The sequence below is a fragment of the Colias philodice genome, chromosome 3, assembly GCF_061535455.1.
Source record: "Colias philodice isolate Cphi_HAF_F1 chromosome 3, ilColPhil1 Martin Lab GWU primary, whole genome shotgun sequence".
NCBI classification, from domain to species: domain Eukaryota; kingdom Metazoa; phylum Arthropoda; class Insecta; order Lepidoptera; family Pieridae; genus Colias; species Colias philodice.
Genome location: NC_143088.1, coordinates 4,046,113 through 4,061,828, shown reverse-complemented (window position 1 = coordinate 4,061,828; position 15,716 = coordinate 4,046,113). Strand labels below are relative to the sequence as shown.

The following is a 15,716-nucleotide window of genomic DNA, read 5'->3' as shown; positions in this document are numbered from 1 at the left end:
TTCGAACATTTGTAGGACGAGTAGAATAAACTATATTTATACAATAATATTTCACTAATAATCGTTCCAAGTTCACGACCACAAAGACAACAAATCAATCAAGGTCAAGGACCTGACCAGTAATTAATGTGCACACGGGCACATTGGTCATTATGACGGATAACATACGTACGGTGACGTATGTGGCGATTACACTGTACATAATTCCATACACGTTGATCTACGACGTAGGTTTCAGGTAACTCATAAATGCCTGTAGCTGAACATGTGAAATATGAACTATATTATGGTATTGCAACGTCAAATATACGTCTATAAAACGATATGAAAACAATGAACGGAAATTATTCTAAGGAATGGTTTCGGTTATTGCTGTTTGCCCTTCAATGTCGATTTCAATTTCACATTTAACGAACTAGTGAGTATTATTTGGGCGTTTTATTTAAGGTGACCATGATCTTTAGTGAAACGTAATTCGTTTATTAAATCGTCTAAACTATCTATGAAACATACAAATATAATGATGAAATCTAGAAATGAATTTTAGACAAACATTCTTAACATATTATAATGAAATACATTTGAGTTTTCATTTATTATTTTTCCACACAAACGCATTAGCTCTGATGACAAAATAATACAGGTCAGCTGTGTGGTTTAAATATATTTTAAAACTTTAGGAGATGGATAGAATTTTTGGTTATGAAAAAACCATTTGGCTGATACCAAAACTGTAGATGTGTGATGTGAGAAAAAATGTAGATTCCTGAAAGTGACAATTATTTTTAAAACTATTTAACAAATGCGTTTTTTTAATTTATCATTTATTTGTCCCCAGGAATAATGACACTCAGCCGCGGCCCGTGTGACCTCGACAACATGAGTCTGTTCCAAGACCTCAAACTAAAGAGGCGGAAAGTTGACTCCCGATGTAGTAGCGATGGTAAGTCACTCATTTTTTAATCCTCAGAAAGGTGAGTCATTCAGTCGTAGATAAGATAGTTTTTGCGTATAATCAACGTAATAAAGAGAATTAAATGAATGTCTCACCGTTCTTCTGGTAATTTTCTTTTAACTGTTGGTGTTGTATGCCTTATATTAATATGTATGTATAGAGAAACTAGGTGAATGTCAACAAAATATATTGACAAGCTCTGAAAAAAATTCTATATAATTGAATGGATTAGGAAAATTCTATATGTGAATTTACAATGTAGAGACGTAGCAGCAACATTTTTTCCGCCTGAAATGTCTTAGCAAACCTAGACAGTTGCCTAACGTTCCATTTGATGCAAGTAACAGAATCATATTAACAGTGTAAGGTCAGGAACGTTCTATTGTTATTCCGATCAAGATCTCCGCTTGCCACTCAGCTCACGGAACGTCTGTCACTTTCGAATGCTATAGCGAATTCGACTCGTTACTGTAATTTCGTTTTCATTTCAACGTGATTGTATTGCGATTAATCGCTGACGTCTTTAGCGTGTAATAGACCTAACCTTCAATTAATTAAAATAGAACAATCTTTAAGTATCTATTAATACACCATCTTGTCTCTGAATAATTTTAATAAATGTAACTTCGACTAATACCTACACACATCTGTGTACATTGACTTGAATACTAGTTTATAAAACAATGTTTTTTCATAAGACTAAATTTGTAGGAACAGTCATCTTCAACAGCAGACTGAATGCGCAGTACAACGACTATTAATAATACAAACACGTTTTAAGTAGGAAATTCGGTGGTAATTAATATACACAAGGACTCTGTCAATGTCATGTTATCTGCGACTAATTTCCAAAAGGATACTTGTAAAGTTTTTATGAAAATAATAAAAATCCGTTATAAATTAGAAGTGTTTTTCAAACCATGTGAGAGTGCCTTAGTGTTATGTAATCGTAAATAAAATAAAAACGTTTGATAATCGACATCATCTTCAAACGTTGAATAATAATTGATGTTTAACATAACTCGTAGCAAGAGCGCCAAGTAATGTGAAATGCGGACTTTCACTTGAAACACGAAATAATAATCCGCCGAAATAAGATCCGGTTCAACGGGTTCATTCTTATATGTTGGATTTTGAACGGTGATTATAAAAATTCTTCTGAAAATCGCTCCATTTTTGGCGTAGCTTATTTAAAGCAATTAAAATAAACCACCATAGGACCATTTCCACGACATTATAGATGAAATTAAAGGTTTTTCCTTTTCACCAAATTTGTAATCTTATTTTTGAATTATAAAGTTCAAAGCACTGTTACGTAATTACACTTCAAGTTATCGGTAAAGAAATTAAATATAAATGATGACGAGGAGAAAGCACTAAACGATCGTGCTGTAATTGTGGCCATTGTGACCTCATGAATAATACAAGAGAGAAAGATGTATTCATTGTCATACAACGTAACATTTTGCTCGAGGCGTTAATAATCGAGCTGACAAGATGAATGGACTGCGGAGTTTAAACTCGAGGATTTCTCGATCTGGATTTCGTCGGTAATGAAATGTGTAAAAAATAGATTAGACTAATTATTTATAGATTTGCATGAATCAAGATAGCGATGTGACGTTGATCGAGACGTAGATCGCGCGTCGGGGGTGTGACGTCGTGTGACGCCGGGGCCCGGAGCTCGCGAGTCGCGTCGCGCTCGTGACGCACCCCTTGCGTGCGATATTCATGCACTTGTGTGCATTCACTAGAGATAAGCGGGATCTACTTTTACGTGTAAATGACTCTGTGAGTCCACGCCTCACTGACCACTCGATTGTTTTCGTTTTTTATCTTGAGCTTGACATTAAAAGTTGTTACTTAAGACTCGATACTTTATTAACAGCTTCCTTTTTTTATTTTTTCAGTTTAAATAAATTCTGTAAAGTTATTGATCGGTTGTAGGATAAAAATAAATCATGAAAGAAAAAGGCTCGTAAGATTATATAATGAAACGATGTTATTAATAGACAAGGGCTGAAGGGGCGAGCCAGCGCAGCGACACGTGGAGCTCTTAGGGGAGGTGTATGGGGTAGGAATGACCTACTTTCTCTCGGTCGGTGACCGCGTGCGACCTTCGTTTGCAACGATCGAAAAAATATCTTTCAACCAGACGTATATTACGCAATTTCTTTTGTTTTCGACGCTTCCGTGCTTCGTGTTTTATTCCGAGAATAGTTGATAATGACTTGTACGAAAATGTTTAGCACACAATTAGCGGTATAGTTATGTGAATAATTTTACATATATTATGATGAACTGGGATTTTAGATTTTGAAGCTGAATGTAAATTAATTTTATGTGTTTGATAATTAAATCTTTGTTTTTGTGTATTGTTCATCAATGGGCTTTATAGTTAATAGCAAATATCATTCTTTGATAGTGCTTTTCCTGGGTTTACCCCATTCTACCGTAATTGCCATTTTCCTAATGCATTTGTATACTGACAAGTAATTATGAATCAATAAATCAAATACTGTGCAAATCTACACATAATGTCTAAAATCCTACAATATATAGCATTGCCAAACCAAGTGACCGAACTTCAGTTGCACCATCAAATTGTAAGCTCTACATAGGCAGCAGTACCAACAGTTGGCAATGTTTATTAAGTTTACCAATATAATAACTGTAATATGAAACTTACATTTATCTATGCACCTACCTAGGACCTTAGAACCAATTGCATCACGCGGCTAGAAAGATCGGTCCCCACCAATGATGTGGCAAAGGACGCTGAGTGAAATAGAGATCGTCCTCGAAGCGAGAGCGGTACACGCGTTGCACTAGTCATTGTGCGGTTGCACTTCGCACGCACGGCCGTCTGAGTGACCTAATAGTGGCTGGAGGGGACCGGGAAGCGTGCGGGGAGCGAGCACTGCCGCTCTTGCGGTAGGTCGGGCTCACTGCGCGCGCCCGACGCCCGTAGTCGGCGCTGGAAAACTTTCTTCGTGACTTTTCCACGCGTAAACAAAACAATTTTCGCACGCGCGATCGCGGTTTGTGTTCAGTTTAATGCGAGTGCCTGCAATGTAAATGTTAAGGGTAATCGACGCCTATGGATTTAGTAGTAAAAAGTCGGTAAAGTTATAAGTGCCCTTATATCGGTAATTTAGCTTTTCATTTGTATGCTTTTTCGGGTTTAATTTGGTCTTTTTATTTTGGTTTGGAAAGAAATGCAATTAAATGCAATTACACTTTTCTATTTCAATATCGCAATAATTTATAAAATGTAAATAAATCAATATGAAATAGGTACTATAAATTTATAAATAAACACATATTCGTGTTAGGTATAGGTAACATGAAATATATAGTCCACGTAGCGCCCTTTGTGAGCACAATCGCGCGCGAACGCTAAGCTTCCGGGCCGCGCACCGCATCTGCGCCCGCGCTGCTTTCACTTTCTCTTCGCGCTCCACACCGCATCTCGCGCTCGCTCACTGCAACGTGCGGCCACGCTTCCTAGATTTTCAATATATTTTCAATCCTTTCCGTGTTCCGCATTGTTATATAATCCCATTAAATTGTTTACTATTTAACGTCTAGTGGATTTACAGATAGAACGAAGGTATATATTATTTAATGGACGCTGGTACGTACAAGTGCTTTTACCAATGAGATTGTCTTCATTAAATTGATTAGTTTTCTATGTAGTCGGGCCCGCAACACTCACATCGTGACGCAACCGGCTAATCTAGTCGGCGGCGGCGGGAAGTGCAGTGTCGCGTCCCTGCGTCTCGCCCCGCACCTTCTAAACTGCGACTACGCCGCGCGGTCGTTGACATTTCACCTAGTTTCTATTTATCATTTCTTTAAGACTATGCCCTTTTTCTTTCGCGCGTTTCTAGGTTTATTGTTGATTGTTTCCCGTATGTTCACAGGCGAATCGGCAGCCGATACCAGCACGTCGTCGCCCGACCCGGGCCCACCATCGCCGCGCATGGCCGAGGCCGGCTGCAGCACGCCGCCGCACCCGCCGCCCGTGTTCGATGGCGGCGGCTCGCCCTCGCCTTCACCGGCTTGCCATCCAACTGTTATTCGGTCGGCGCCGCCCAATTCAGTCATCAAGTTTGAAGGAGCGCCTGCTGCTATCAAACTAGAAACCTCTTCTGCTGGAAAACATGATTCCTCTCCCTCCTCTCAATTTTCTTCGGTAAAATTAGAAGCACCACCGCCAGATCCACCTCAGCCGTACAGGCCTCGCAGCCTGGCACCACCACCTCCTAGTCCCCACTCGTCTCTTTCACCGAACCATTGGCCTCCAGCAGCATGCATTAATGGAGTTAAACCTGAACTAATTGGAGGACACTTCCCACCACAACCGCTAGAACCAAAATCAGGGCCAAGAAGTTCGACCCAATGGAGAGGAGCGCCAGCTGTTATTATGGGCGAATCAGGTGGAGTTCGAACGATGTTCTGGACATTACCTGCACCTACTTCCACCGGCGAACCAGCTGCTAGTGCATCGCATACACCGACACCGCCTGCTTCAGATCCCAATACGTGTAGTGAAGAATCTGCAGCTCGGTTATTATTAAATCTGGGTGAATTGAGGCGAACGCAAGGACCACGGCTAAATATGGAGCTGTTATGGGCCGGTGATGTTTCTCAACTACCCGCACACCAACAAATGCATGCATTAAACCTTAGTGCTGCAGCGGGAGGAGTATCAGGTGTTCCAAGCGCCAGTTCGATAGCAACTCGGCCTGAACTCCGGACTTACGCCCCTGAAACTGAACGCGATGAGGATGAACAACCAATGATCTGCATGATTTGTGAGGACAAAGCAACAGGTCTCCATTATGGTATCATTACTTGTGAAGGCTGTAAAGGATTCTTTAAGAGGACAGTTCAAAATCGACGAGTCTATACTTGTGTAGCGGATGGTGGCTGTGAAATAACAAAAGCGCAAAGAAATAGATGTCAATATTGTCGATTTAAAAAATGCATAGAACAAGGAATGGTATTACAAGGTGAATTTATATAAATTCAGTCTTTATTTTTTCAATTAATGTATATAAAACTATTTACTCATATTTTTTTTCTTTAACAGCTGTGAGAGAAGATCGTATGCCAGGAGGCCGAAATAGTGGCGCCGTATATAATCTATATAAAGTAAAGTATAGAAAGCATAAGAAGGCAAATGCGAAGGCAGCGACAACAACAAGTAGAGCATCGCCTCCTGAAAAACCTAAGGACCCTTTACCGCCCCTCCCACCGAACCTCGTAAACGGGACCATACTTAAGACTGCTTTAACAAACCCTAGCGAGGTAAGTCGCTCCAAATCGCAACAGCATTCTAATTGAAACATTTCTGCAATTAGTTATTATTCACCCAATAACTCTACTTTTAGGTGGTTCATCTGAGAGCAAGACTGGAAAGTGCTGTATCATCGTCAAGAGATAGGGCGATACCGCTTGATAGAGCACTGCACATGATCAGAGCGCTGATCGACTGTGACGCTATGGAAGATATTGCAACCGTGCGTCATTTACCTGATCTCCTTCATGACACATCAGAAATAGGTGATAAATTATGTAAAATTGGCGACTCGATTGTCCACAAAATGGTGGCGTGGACAAAGAAGTTGCCGTTCATAATGGAAATACCTATGGAAATACATTCAAAGCTGTTGATGGAAAAATGGCATGAGATATCAGTATTGACAACTGCAGCATACCAAGCGATGCATGGAAAACTGGCTCATGCTCCACCGTCTTCAGACCATGAACATGATTTTATGCAAGAGGTTAGTAATACGCATTGTACAATTTATATAAAAAAAAAACTATCCTGTTACCGTAATTGTTATGAAATATAGAGTAAGCACTTTCAAAACACTTCCTAATATAGGATTGTCGATAGAGTTCGATATTTTATAGCAATCTTAATGACTAGCCTCACTTGAGTGGTAATCGAGCGGTCACATTCGCTTTACACTTCCGCCATATGCGCGAGCGCAGTTACGTGATCTGCATCGTTGCATAAGCGATAGAAAGTCGTCTCAAACTGCACTCCAATGCTCGTGATGCATAACCCGATCTATTGAAACAACGAGACTACGCGTTTCTACGATAAACCATTCAAAATCAACCAATTATTCTGTCTGTCTTATGTGTAAATATCGTACACAAATCAAAGTAGAGTAACAAAAACTCAATTAAACGAAGAAAAATGAATGTTGCATGTATTACATAAAGTGCATTGGTAATCGCGGTAGTTACACAAAAACTGTTTCATTGTCTAGTGCATTTCCTTCTCGCTTATGTGTTACAATTACGTGAACCGCAAATCAAGCTCTATTCTTTTTTGTTTATTGTAACAAATGAGTAAATCTTCGTTTCAATTCTATGAGTTTTTACAAAAGATATACATAGAATGACAAACATTTTTATTATAATCTCGTTAAAATTATTTGTATCTTAACATTTAAAATTTATGAGAATATGATATGTTATTAGAGTATTTCAAGAAAATGAAGTATTACGTTAAAATAAACACAATTTGGATATGTAGAGCCCTCGTTAATAGTATATTATTTTCAGGTTAACGCAAATCTTAGGACATTACAAAACTGCTTAACATCACTAATGGGACGCCCCATCACGTTGGAACAGCTCCGGTTAGACGTGGGCTTGGTGGTTGAGAAAATGACTCAGATCACGTGTGTGTTTAGGCGTATTCATCTGCAGATGGAAGAATATGTCTGCCTGAAAGTCTACATACTGTTAAATCAGGGTAAGTAATTTATGTGATTGTAACTCTTTTTATTAAAAACAAATGATTAAATTTATTATAGTATGCAATAGAAAAGTATGTGAAAATTTCTCCTTTAGCAAACGAAAATTTGTTTAAGTGGTTGAGTCATTCGGTACTTTCATTCTTGTTATGAACTTCAGTGAAGAAAGTAGTGTATACGATAATTATTTTCATTTTAAGGTCGATTGCAAATGTGCTTATTAAGAACAGATAACCTTTCACCAATTAGGGCAATAAAGTAGTTATTTGGGTTGATCAAATATAAACAAAATATTTCCGTATTGATAAAGCGAGAACATTACATATGCAAAATAATTCATTGTTTACTTTAAATAGCATAAACACATTTCTCCCTAAGTAAACGCCAATGTATACAAGTATTATGAAATGAAACAATAATTATTTATTTTAATGTGTTCCTTTATTCATGCCTCTGACGTCAGATGCGTCATTGTAAAATTGTTTGACGAAATCTTACATACGTATGCTAAGGGCCGCGTAATTGATTTAAATATATGTTTTATATGCAAGTATATGGCAGTACGGACGCGGTAGTAATCCACATATAGACGAGTCAGGGGTGCATCGCCCCACAGTTAATGTAGGTCAGTTACGATCTAGGCATCCTATGTGACGTTGACTCATTACTACTCGTTTAACAAGCACTCAATATGTACTTTATAGCGCATGTTTATACTCAACGCATACTTTTTGTAGCGCTCGAAACGATTTGACGTTTCATTTTAAAATTTATATTATTTACTAGTGGTCCGCCCCGGCTTCGCCCGTGGTATGGCATGTTTAAACTATCCTATCTCTCAAGTTGGATCGAACTGCACATGGTGTGTGAATTTTATTATAATCGGTTTAGTGGTTTAGGAGTCCATTGAGGACAAACATTGTGACACGAGATTTATATATGTTAAGATTTATTTTAATTCTCTGCATAGTTTGGTGTACTCTTTGTTTGCCATTATTTATATAAAATTACGAAACATCTTCATTTAATTATTTTATTATGAACGCATTTACGTAAAATGCTAAGCTTAACATATTTTTACTGCGTTTTTGTTACATATTTGCTATCAAAATTTGAAGGAAATTATATTATATTACAGTTATTGAATTTTCCTGAATAACTTTCAATTGGTTATTTTGATAGCTGAGATACGACGTGAACATTACTCGTTAAGATGATTATGATTTATGGCACAAGTAACCTACTTGCAGCGAGTTGACGCCGAAAACCATTAGGTGTCTTATTATGCACTGTATTAAATTATTTTATTACATTCAATCATGTCTCGTTATATAAATACACGATAAAATCAATTTTATTTGTTTCAAATTCTTAACTGTTTATATTTTCATAAAAAGTAGTAAAGGGTCATCGTAGTATAGGTACTCACAATAAGGATAAATACGAGCAAATACTAGAGTAACGAACTTAATTATCCTTACACTATTAAACGCATGCAAGACAAAAACGTACGTATAAATCTCTCAACGCATTCAACATTCATATAAGTTAAAAACAAATCATAAACATCGTGTCTATATGTAAAATTATTAGAACATGAAATGGAAAATAGCTTTTCGATAAGTATTCGCATATTCCCAACGCAATGAAACTGTGACATCCTGCATTATCGCGGCTGTAACTAGGTCACTACTGGCTTGTTATGTTTGAAATTTATTTTCACCGCACACAATATATTTCACTTGTGAAACGCGCGTTTAAAATAAAGCATAGTTCATTTCATATATATGTACATACTTTTTAAGTAACTATGAAACTTGTCATTCGATATATGATTTCTCATTCATTCAATTGTACCGTAACATTCATATTATGTACAACGACTCTGGTGAAATGGAAAGCGCTTGCGCAACCTCTCTGCGCTAGTGTGGGTGTAACTGAGCACACAATATTTCGTATATGTTGATCGATTTAAACTTTTACTTCTATACCATTATTTTCGAAAGAAATGTTACTTTTATAAAACGTTTCATCGTGAAAACGTAATTCTTATTTATATTACATTATTGTAACGTTTTCCTCAAAGAAAATTATCTTTTGTTGCTTAAATTAAACTCTTTCAAACTCCTGTTCAAAGGGGAAAGTTTTTAAAGGATATATAGTACAAGTAAAAAGACAACAATGGTCGTATTTGTTATAAAGGGCAGCATAAATATCCATACCGTAAAGATTTATCACCGTAACGAAGAACGCAACAGCACAATGCGTATAATAGCTAAGTTACGTCAGTTGAACGGGACAGCATTTCACTCTCTACGAAAAGCGAGATGCGGAAGGGAACTTTCTCTTTTGCTGAGCGCTAGCTGTAAAAAAAGCAGATTAGCCGCGCTAGCTCGCGTCCCGCGCTCTTGTGTAACGTTCACACTACTCGATAAACGAGTTTGATACGTAATTGCGAACTTAACTCATTCCACTGGATATCGATCAAAACCAATTGCAAAATTATGAACATTTTGCAAAACATTCTATAAGTACTCATACTAGTTTCAAGGGCAAAATTGGCATATTTATAATATTAATTGAGTGCAAAATTTTGATAAAAGTACTTATCACAAAATATTTAGCACAAAACGCAAATACTGCGACCGAAAAGTCGTATAAATTAAAACCAGAATATTAGACGTAACGTAACACGTAGGTATAATATCTCGGAAAAGCGCGCGCAAGTAAGAGAGACGGCAATAGCAAGTGAGGACGCGAGCTCGCTTGCGCGGAGGTCAACGGCTAGCCGCGGTCGTTGCCCCGCTATCGGAGTGACCTACTGAGCGAGTGACGTCATCGCCGCACCGCACGCTTGATGGCATTGGTCCGTTGTCTTAGAGCGCCATCTAGAGGCGAGTAGGAGCTTTATTTAGATCCTGATAGCGCGCCCTCCTACATTGTTATACTTGTTTTACACCCATTGCAATAAATATTTTTCTTTGTAACAGAGGTAGAGTTGGAAGGTATTCAAGATCGCTACGTACAAGTTCTTCGGAGCTACTTAGAACACACTGCACCACACCATCCTGGGAGACTACAGGAATTGTTCGCTCGGATACCAGAGGTAAATTATTTCTACCAAACTCAATAATATTGTGATGTGAGATGTTACATGTTTCAATTTTTTCCATTACAGTTAAATGATCTATTCATATAATATTAACTTTATACATTATTATGTTCCAGATCCAAGCGGCGGCCAACCTGCTGTTGGAGAGCAAAATGTTCTACGTGCCGTTCGTACTGAACTCCGCTGAGATCAGATAGTATATGGCCGAGCAGGGTTTGTAGTTCTCGATGTACGAGCGGCAGACTCCTCGCTCGCGCGGCCGCGCCCTCCTCTTATGAATCCGCGGCCGACGCGCACCACCCTGTGTTCACCACCGGTTAGCACAAGCGCTCGCTGTCGCTGTTGTTCCTACGCCTCGGGTGTCGACAATAAGTCCTCGACGATTGTATCCCGCCTACTACGATAGTCAGCGCGCGAGCCGTTGCAAACATCTGGACGATTGATTTCGCAAAGAATTCTATTTTAATGTGATTATAGTGCGAACAGAGTGCGGTACGTTATAAGTAATGCTGAGTCGATGTGTGTTTTGGTATATTGTTTAGAACAGGAATTATAACGTCCCAATTGACAGACTGATTTATGATTAATAGTTATTTTAGGTACCAGGGACTTGAATGCGTGTTTTATACGTGGTAGTGTATACTACTTAGTGTTACATAGATTAAATATATATAATTATGTTGCTATTTAAATTTGTCAATCGGAGAACCGCATAATATATTATTTCTGTAAATAGTGTAATTTTTATAATAAGTGTTAGATAATAAGTCGTTGTTTTTAGAAAGTTGTTTCTTGTAAATGAAATATTGCTGTTTTAGTTTGCATTTTATATCGTCTAGAGTTTTACCAGTAGAATTATTTTTACTGGGTGTGTATTATTGAAAAATTTAATTTAATTTTGTATGACTAATTCGTAAGTAGAACTAAGTACCTATTCTCAGTGTTTACCAAGACTGCTTGTATACAACTCTACTGTTTAATCCTAACTTATATAGCAAGATAGTGCGAAACGCACCTGAATTTGGTAGTCACAATTCCTGCATTTTATTGCCAACATCTCGCATAAAATTGTAAAAAATGACTTTATCCCATCCCATTATTTCTAAATAGCTTATAACTTCAGTAAATTTTTCAAATTGTAAACTTTGTATGTACTTTATTCGCCGTTTTTATATCTGTGTATACTTGTAAAATTATTTCGTAAAAACATTGTTTTTAATGTAGTCGTTTGCATGACTTTCGTATTACACAATGTAATCGCTTCCTTTGATGTGTTCAATTGTAATTTGTGCTCAGTATCTCATTGTGTTTCACGAAATTGTTTATTAATATTTCGGAAGAATAGAAATCTTTAGTCTGCATGGATAAAAAGCAACATTGAAATAATTTTCATACAAATTTATTATATGAACCGCTTATACATAATAACTAAACATTATTATCTTGAAAGATTATACAGACTGCGTGGTTTGTTAAATTTAAACTCCTAATAAATAATACTAAAGCTTTACCAGCTTTGATAACTGAGTGTTAATTAATCGTAGTATTTTTATCATAACTAAACATTCACAATTAACTCTAATTAACTTATAACATCATTCATTATTTATTTTATCGTATCATCGTATTATTCACGTTCACCTTACATAATCATTGTCGTGATACATTATAATTATGAAAATCACCTGATAAGTACATAACTATATTTAGGGATGTAAAATATATCACACGTTAGTCATAATAATCATGGTATCGATAGTTTAGTTACTGATTAATATAAAATGGGTACACTAGTGACTTGTACGAAACAAATTACAATCTTTTCATGGTTTAAATCTATGGTTTAAATTAAAGTTTAGGTCTTCAATATTATTTGAGAAGAAAACCCGGCAGCTCATTGAGAATTAAAATTTGTCTCTTGACTTACCTATCGCAGTAAAAAATTTGTTTGGACTCGTTACGGGTCACTAATGTGCCTTAAAATTAATTCTAAGTAAAAACTGACGTCTCAACTGACACTGTCAATGATCACTGCCTCTTGTTTTTAAAATTATGTGCCGTTATTAATCTTTTTTATTAACTTTAATATTTAAATTGTAATAAACGTTCCAGCAACGGTGAACAGTTACCATTAGAATAAGAATCGGCGATGTACGCCAATTTAAAAATTAAGTAATTATAAAACCAAAAAGTTCGTTATAAGGACTTAGGTTCTAGGTTAAAATTTTACGCGTTAACATCCCTTGATCAAACTTTCAAATGCAGACTTCGACTCTATTCATCACATACGTATAGACTTTCATGACATTATCATTTTCACAATATCCTTCTACATTATTTCAAAACCATTTAACAATACGCATCTTCACTTATTTTTTCATCCAACATTTCATCATAATACCTCTGTCACACCTTTAAAAAATATAAAATCATCCAACTAGTGCATACATCATATTGGGAAATACAAATATTATCTACTTACAATGTACATTCATTCGTAATGAAATTTTTTATAAGTTAGGTATAATGTTGTTACTATAAATATTTAATTAGAAAATTCTGTTACCTGAATGAGCGACACGCGTCCGTTCCTCATCGTGTTACCATTAGTTAAGTATTAGGAGATACTTTTGTACATAAATTATGAAAAACAACCAGTTACAATACTGCCATTTTATGCCTAAAGTCATGTTGTTGTTTTCTTTATAATTATAAATATTACTCGCGATTATTACGTACATGTGATAGGGAAACAGCGACAAAATATCGAAATCACCCTCATTTACCGCTTTCATTGCAATTTTTAGCCTTTTTGAATGTTATATTGTTTTTATATCATACGTATTAATTGTCCTTCATATATGTATGGTGCTTAAAATTTTGTCCATTACAAAAAGGCTTTTATTATCATTATTCGGATTATCTACGCATATTTATTATTCATTTAATGTAATAACTTAATCTTAAATAATTAGTTTATAAAACACCATCAACACGACGGTGTTGAATCTAAAGTCTGAGGTAAAGATGCCTTCATAGATTTTTAACGTGTAATCAATGAAGAACTAGAATAACTGCGATTCGTTCATCGCTCTTCTTCTTTGTTTATGATATTGTAAGTATAATGACACTTATTTTGTTAGTAAAATAGTTTAATATTAGTGCAAACTAATAATGGCGATGTATCAAAGGATAAATAGAATGTAAGAATGTTATTGGCGTTGTACAAAGGATAGTATTAGTGAGTAACGATGAAATTGGCGCATTACTGGCGAGTACCTAATTAGAATAGGAGACTATTAAGCCTATCGAGGCTATACTTTAGTACATAAAGTACCAATTGTACAGTAATTTTCTGCTTTACGTTGCTCTTCTAAATTAATCTTTTAGGAATAAACACCTTGTGTGACTACATTTTTAACATCCGCGATAAAATGTTTAACTAGATACCGATATGTGTAGTAAACTCTTATTTCTGCTTTCTAAATCTGCCGTAATCTTTTGAAGTGGTCCTAACAACGACCCGTATAATTTCAGGCTTTCACAGTTACATTTAATGTGCATCGATTCAACTTAAATGTTTACATGATATTATTATTTTAGGAATCTAACAATAATTATTGTTGTACTATACACCGCTGGTATAATAATTGTAGCCTAACTTCTTATATTCGAATACATATTATACAGAAGTCAGTAATTGCCTAGATACTATCGCGAAAATAATTTGACTGATATAAATTAATTAATCTTAATTCGTAAGTGTATGATGTTAATATATTTATAAGTTAAAATCAATAAAAAAATTATGCATTTCACACTTTCTATAAAACCCGATAGACGTTGAATATTTGCATTAATAAATGCGACAACAATATTTTCACATTGTAGAGTAAGTTTGTTGTGTATAAAATAGCATTTCATGTATGTATGTATTTCGGTAAAAGGAGGGTTAAAACTGTGTACATTAGACGTTGTAATTAAATAGTTACATGACGATTGTAAAACCATAATAAGAGAATAATATATATTTGGAAATGTTGACGAGTGTTTGTTGTATGTAATTACGTGTCATAGATGAGTTTTTGAACTCAAAAGGCAAATATATATACATATATATCTTTATATATATACATTTATTACTTACTTCAAGTTATACCCCAAGTTTAATTATAAATTAACCGCGTTCGTTCGTTACGTTTGGACAAACACGTGCGCTTCATGTTATTTATTTATTTCATACTTACAACAAAGACTTCTAAACGAACAACACAATTAAGTATTTACATATTTAGAATCGCCACGGGATGATTACCACGCAGTCTCACATAAAGTGCCTCACATAACAATTTAGTGTACAACCGAAGTTAAAACATCATTATCGTAAGATTTCAATGGTTGAGTGTGCTGTTCACGTGTTTATAATAGTTGGGCTCGCTCAATTTCAAGACTTATCGCTTCAGAAATAGTGTATTTTAAGTATTAAAATACCTTAGGGTTTCTATGTTTATTGTAGCAAATCACATTAGTTGCTGATTGCTGTAATGTTTCTCGATGGAAAAGGCTGTTGTTAAAATTCGACCAAGTTAAGATTTGACTGTTAGTAGGTACTATTGATTTTGATGTCTGTATTTGGATTTTCATGTCTCGTTCGAGTGGTGCGCCGGGTAATGTTAAGTCAAAGAATCGTGTACTGGTTTGCCAAGAGAAGTTACCTACAGTTGTGTTTAGTTAGAAATGCAAAACGTGTTTGTACTTTAATTTGTTTTTTAGTTGTACTCTTGGAAATCAATGGTTAATAACTTAAGAAAATAAAATGTATGTGAAATATTTGTTTGTTTTCTTTTTGTTGCTTATTAACTAC

The 15,716-nt window shown here is 35.8% G+C and overlaps 1 protein-coding gene across 7 annotated transcripts in view; it reads left to right on the top strand.

Annotated features, from left to right (window-relative positions):
- Positions 1–15,682, top strand: part of Hr4 (nuclear hormone receptor 4) — a 66,051-nt gene extending 50,369 nt beyond the window's left edge. For 3 of the 7 annotated variants that reach the window (XM_089714149.1, XM_089714147.1, XM_089714148.1), the window contains 7 exons: positions 839–943; positions 4,882–5,973; positions 6,054–6,271; positions 6,355–6,750; positions 7,547–7,739; positions 10,731–10,846; positions 10,969–15,682. In XM_089714149.1, coding sequence (XP_089570275.1) covers positions 844–943; positions 4,882–5,973; positions 6,054–6,271; positions 6,355–6,750; positions 7,547–7,739; positions 10,731–10,846; positions 10,969–11,049 — 2,196 coding nt within the window. In that variant the 5' untranslated portion in view covers positions 839–843 and the 3' untranslated portion in view covers positions 11,050–15,682. Of the gene's footprint in view, positions 1–838; positions 944–3,733; positions 4,105–4,881; positions 5,974–6,053; positions 6,272–6,354; positions 6,751–7,546; positions 7,740–10,730; positions 10,847–10,968 lie in introns of those variants that run through there. The other 4 variants (XM_089714154.1, XM_089714150.1, XM_089714152.1 and 1 more) reach the window with 4 other exon arrangements.
- Positions 15,683–15,716: the final 34 nt, after the last annotated feature.